This window comes from Bison bison, unplaced genomic scaffold (genome assembly GCF_000754665.1).
Source record: "Bison bison bison isolate TAMUID 2011002044 unplaced genomic scaffold, Bison_UMD1.0 scf7180017864075, whole genome shotgun sequence".
NCBI classification, from domain to species: domain Eukaryota; kingdom Metazoa; phylum Chordata; class Mammalia; order Artiodactyla; family Bovidae; genus Bison; species Bison bison.
The window spans coordinates 10,056-15,867 of NW_011494647.1; the positions used below are offsets into that span (position 1 = coordinate 10,056).

General features: G+C 37.3%; 1 protein-coding gene across 2 annotated transcripts in view; it reads right to left on the bottom strand.

Annotated features, from left to right (window-relative positions):
* Positions 1–331: 331 nt before the first annotated feature.
* The window catches only part of STXBP4 (syntaxin binding protein 4), a 147,352-nt gene continuing 141,871 nt past the window's right edge, over positions 332–5,812 (bottom strand). The window contains exons 12-14 of one of the 2 annotated variants that reach the window (XM_010837486.1): positions 4,728–4,844; positions 3,579–3,628; positions 332–1,618 (exon numbers count right to left, since the gene is read on the bottom strand). In XM_010837486.1, the coding sequence (XP_010835788.1) occupies positions 1,393–1,618; positions 3,579–3,628; positions 4,728–4,844 (393 nt within the window). In that variant the 3' untranslated portion in view covers positions 332–1,392. The remainder of the gene's footprint in view (positions 1,619–3,578; positions 3,629–4,727; positions 4,845–5,812) is intronic. The other variant, XM_010837485.1, reaches the window with a different exon arrangement.

The window sequence follows — 5,812 nt, forward strand, 5'->3', positions numbered from 1 at the left end:
GGGAGAATGGCATTGAAATATGTATAATATCATGTATGAAACGAGTCGCCAGTCCAGGTTCGATGCACGATACGGGATGCTTGGGGCTGGTGCACTGGGACGACCCAGAGGGAGGGTATGGGGAGGGAGGAGAGAAGAGGGTTCAGCATGGGGAACACAGGGATACCTGTGGCGGATTCATTTCTATATTTGGCAAAACTAATACAATATTGTAAAGTTTAAAAATAAAATAAAATTTTAAAAAAATAAAAAATTAAAAAAAAACTGTAATAGGTTAATCAAAATTATAAAAAAATGCTCACTGCAAAAATTTAGCAAATACTCTTAGAAGCATGGATTCCGATCCTCTATAGCATTGTTTTAAAGTCAAATGTTACTTTGCAGGAAGAGTCTTGAATATTACCTAATTTTACTAAATCAAGTCATCTACTCCTCAGGACTTACTCAAAGTCCTGGGTAGTAGATGACTTACTACTTTAATATTCGATTTACTTACTATTTTAATACTTGATTAAAACAGACTTTTTCTTTTGTAAATTTTTGTAATTCTTTAGTATATTAACATAGACTTTTGCTACGTGTGTGTGTGTGCGTGTGTGTGTGTATCTGGTCCCTAGCATAGAGATTATAAGTACAAACTAGAGGAATAGAGAAATGTAAAAGGCCAATACAAAGACAAGTGGCAGACAGACTGACACCAAGCAAAGAGACAGAAAACAGACAATAAAAAGGAAGTTCAAACATATGTTGGGGGAACAAGTGCCTGGAGACAGGAAGAGGGAAGGATGGCAATGTCCAATCCTGAAGCTTTCCCCAAGGATCTCCCTGTCAGCGTGGAGGTCACTGAGAGCGCTGGAGGCGTCCAAGACAGAACATGCAGCTCCTTGAGAGAGTGTTCCCTCAGCTCTGAAGAGCAGGGAACTGCTTCAGCTCTTCTGCAGCCCTGTAATTAATTACCCTGCTGACTGCCCCAGGGTTTGTTCCCAATTTTCTCTGGTTGTGATCCGGGGGGTTTTCACAGTTATATTTAATGTTTCAGCAGCCTTGTCATTCATCTTTATTGTGTTCTAGGGTCTTTTGCTCAGTTGGGCCTTACCTTCAATCTTATTCCATCTGTTCTATACTATTAAAAAATCCCTCAAGGTTGATTCCACCCTTCCAGGTCTCCAGTGCTGTTGTGGATTTATTTTTAGAATTTATTATACCATTTCAAAGAGACTTTAGATGGAAGTAGAGGTAAAAAAAAAAAGTCTTAACCAGCTATCTTCTGCTGGAAGTCATTTTGAGCACTTAAAATAAAACAAATATTCTTCTTCTACAACTGGTTGCATTAAACCTTTTAAGGTTTTTATCAAAGAGCTATCAATTTCACCATAGGCAAACCAATACATTTCACAAGAGTAAACAACCAAATGTGAAATTTTCTTCTTTTGTTTTGCTAAATAAGTGATTTTTAAAAGAGTGAAAACGTATAGAAAACTTACAATCCATATCAAGTATGGCACGGACAGATTTAACAAGTTCCTTAGACTCGAGTGCCAGTGTTGCTGGGATGTTGTGTCCGTTCTTTCCCAATGGCGTGAGGGACGTCTGGGAAGCTAACAGAGCTCTTCTTTCACTATGAGGGCAAGAAAATAAAGCTGAACTTATTACATAATGAAGAATATCTATCTTTGCTAAATCTGAATTCTTATTAGCTATAAAATTGCAGAAAATTTCTGATTTCTGAGAACACTGTATTCTTATAGTCATAAACTGAAATGATGCTCACAAAATAATACTTGTTTTTAATTCTTTAATACATAATAAATAGGGATATTTAAAATATTAGGTTGACCTTATGTATAAGGAGAAGGAATAGAAGGACAGCTCCTCCTAAATCATTGTTTGGATTACATGATGTAGCCTTTTATTTAGTCTTGTAGACATTTAAATTAAACAGTTAAACATAAATTCATCAAATAGACATTTACTACTACCTTGACTCATTGGAAAAGACCCTGATGCTGGTAGGGATTGGGGGCAGGAGGAGAAGGGGACGACAGAGGATGAGATGGCCGGATGGCACCACCGACTCAATGCACATGAGTTTGGGTGAACTCCGGGAGTTGGTGATGGACAGGGAGGCCTGGAGTGCTGTGGTTCATGGGGTCGCAAAGAGTTGGACATGCCTGAGTGACTGAACTGAACTGAATTAGTAATACTAAATACAAATTCTACTACTAAATTTGCTACTGATATTATCTCTTAAATTATCTCTTCCATTTGCTGTCCCTAAATCTAAAACAGCCTAGAGCATTTATACCACTTTTAAAAAATGCAAATTTCACCTGAAAGTCTGATACAATTAAAATGCAAGGTTTTACTTTTACCATTATGTTAAAACTTTTACTTGAAAAGAGACAATTTTAAACTGACAACAAAGGCATCATTACTTATAATCCATCTTCCTAGGCAAGACAGCATTAATTCACAAGGAAAAACTAAGGCATTAATTCTCAAATACAGAGCCTTTCTGTGTAGAAGACCAAGGCCAATATCCACTACAGAAGATACAGTGTATTAAAAAGACTGAGCCAAATTTTACTCCTTTAAACTTTAACTTTAACTTTTAAACTCCTTTAACTTTTCAAGCTGTGGTAAAAGCTGCTTAAGGTTGTTTTTTTTTTTTTTAAAAACTGATATAAAGTTGATTTACAATACTGAATAACTTCCAAGTATAAGGCAAAGTGATTCAGTTATATATATATTAATGTTGCTTTTTAAAGTTACCTTTGTTCCATGAATCTGCAAGAGCAGACTCTGGCTTTTAAAAGGTCATTTTTAATATCAAAACTTTTGAATTATTATTCAAGGCCACAATGAAACCTTGGGTGGTAGAAGTCGGGGTCATGTTTAAACCATAAAAGGAGAATTAATTGCTGAGTATTTTAACATCCTTACTGAAAATAATCATCATGGAATTCACATAATTATCTTACATCATAAGCAGCATATTGCTATTGTTGTTGTTTAGTCACTAAGTTGTGTCCAACTCTTTTGTGACCCCATGGACTGTAGCCTGTCAGGCTCCTCTGTCTACAGGATTCGTCAGGCAAGAATACTGGAGTGGGTTGCTATTTCCTTCTCCAGGGGATCTTCCTGACCCAGGGATCAAACTCGAGTCTTCTGCATTGGTAGGCGGATTCTTTAAAGTCACCAGGGAAGCCCCATAAGCCAGCACCATAAGCAGTGAAATCCGATGATAACAGATAACAATAAAAACATCAGATTTCACTTGAAGAAATATTACAATAAAATCAGTTAAAAGGTATACCAGCATAGGCGATTTTCTAAATTCAAAAATGCTATGTGGAAACCTAAAATACAGTGAATCATCTTTGTTTACTGAACTGCTACTTTCACAGTAAAGGGTGAAGTTTTCCTATGTTTCTTCAAGCACATGTTGCTAGAAGTAGAAGTATATTGCTAGTAGCATCCTGTATAAAAGGGAAAAATTGCTTTGACTATCTCAAGGCTATAAGAGATTTTAGCATTTTAGCCACAAGTATCAGATGAAAGCACTTGAATTTTCTTACCTTAAATTTGACAAAGGTGCAGAATTATCAGAAAATACATCTTGAATAGCCTAGAGACAAACAAAACAGTAAAGGCAATATGTAACTTTGATAGCTTTTTAAAATGTTTTTTTCTTGTTTAAATAATATTTATAACCCCTCCACCCATATTATTGGAAAGGTATTTTTGTTATATATAGAAAAATCAGTTACATTAACATACAATTCTCAGAATTATAATACATAGACATATTTCTGTAAGGGTATTTATCAACTCAGAGAAGGCAATGGCACCCCACTCCAGTACTCTTGCCTGGAAAATCCCATGGACGGAGGAGCCTGGTAGGCTGCAGTCCATGGGGTCGCGAAGAGTCCGACACGACTGAGTGACTTCACTTTCATTTTTCACTTTCATGCATTGGAGAAGGAAATGGCAACCCACTCCAGTGTTCTTGCCTGGAGAATCCCAGGGACGGGGGAGCCTGGTAGGTTGCTGTCTATGGGGTCGCACAGAGTTGGACACGACTGAAGTGACTTAGCATAGCATAGCATTTATCAACCAATGTTTACTTAGTATCAAAAGTTTTAAGAAAATTTTCATTAAAACATAGCATATATTAAGGATCATATAACTCTATCTCAATCATTTCTCTTAATCTGTATGTTAGCTACTCTTTTCATTATCTAAGCAATTTAAAATCTTGAGAGTCCCTTGAACTGCAAGGAGATCCAACCAGTCAATTCTAAAGGAAATCAGTCCTGAATATTGACTAGAAGGACTGATGTTGAAGCTGAAACTCCAATACTTTGGCCACCTGATGCGAACAACTGACTCACTGGAAGAGACCCAGAGGCTGGGAAAGACTGAAGGCAGGAGGAGAAGGGGACGACAGAGGATGAGATGGTTGGATGACATCACCGACTCGATGGACATGAGTTTGAGTAAACTCCTGGAGTTGGTTATGGACAGGGAGGCCTGGTGTGCAGCTGTCCATGGGGTCGCAAAGAGTCAGACATGACTGACTGACTAAAGTGAACTGAAGTCAGCATTGCTGTTTTGAGCCCAGGGAAGGTTTCACTAGCCAACAAACACCATGACATTTATCTATATGTCAGTTGTCTACACATTTCTTAAAAATGGACATAAAGCGATGTAACAGGAAAATTTACCTCTACAAAATGGAGAAGCTTTTCAGTGGATGCCTCAAAAGTTTTCCGCGCCATTTCTGATTTTCGCAATTGGCAGTCCAGTACTGTGATTCTCTTTCTTAACTCCTGAACACTTTCCTGGACAGAAATATCAAAAGGGATTTTCTCTTATTGTATATATCTTTTTATTTGGAGGGTCACTTAACTAATTGCAATATTTTTAAAAGTTAAACTGCATAGGGATGCTGAAAATTTTATAATATAAGCTACATATAACTTTACTGACAAAGCTTAACATTGTACCAGCTGTCAGGATTCCAATTCAGTTTCTTCAGAGCAAGCAATGAAGCAAATTTGAAGTTGAAGGGAACTACATTGATAAATGGCACACAAAGAAAAGTATAAAATTGATTATATATTACTCCTTCCACACAGGAGGGAGTAACTACTACTTTATTAGTCTTTTTACAATAAGAAAATATTAATAATAAAGCAGGAAAAGCATACGAATCAACTGCTTTCAGATTTTGGGCAACAGGCAATGAAAGATCGGGATTCTGGAGAGACTGAAAACATGAAAGTTAAGCTCCATGACTGGCCTTTTGTCTAAAGTCTGCAAAACATGGCATAGGGAAAGAGGGCCTAAAAAGAAGATAGGGTTTTACTGAGCTGAGGAAACAAAAATTGAAATTTAGAGATGGCTAAACCTGTGGGGCATGGTAGAAGATAAGAGGAAGCAACACAAAATAAAAGCTGCGAAACTATACCTAAGTATCTCTTGGTCTTTAGCAGGATTCTAAGCTATGCATATGCACAGCCAGGCATTAAAAGGCTGGTCCACTATGGTGGAATGTAAGCTAAACAGAGGTTCTGAAGTTTACATTTGGCTGTAAGTCATTGGTGTTTGACCAATTAGAGAAGAGAAGCTTATCTCAACACCCTGGATCCTCAATTGAGACCACAGTAAGACCACATCTTAGGAATAGAGCTATGTATGCAGGTCAGGAAGCAACAGTTAGAACTGGACATGGAACAACAGATTGGTTCCAAATAGGAAAAGGAGTATGTCAAGGCTGTATATTGTCACCCTGCTTATTTAACTTCTA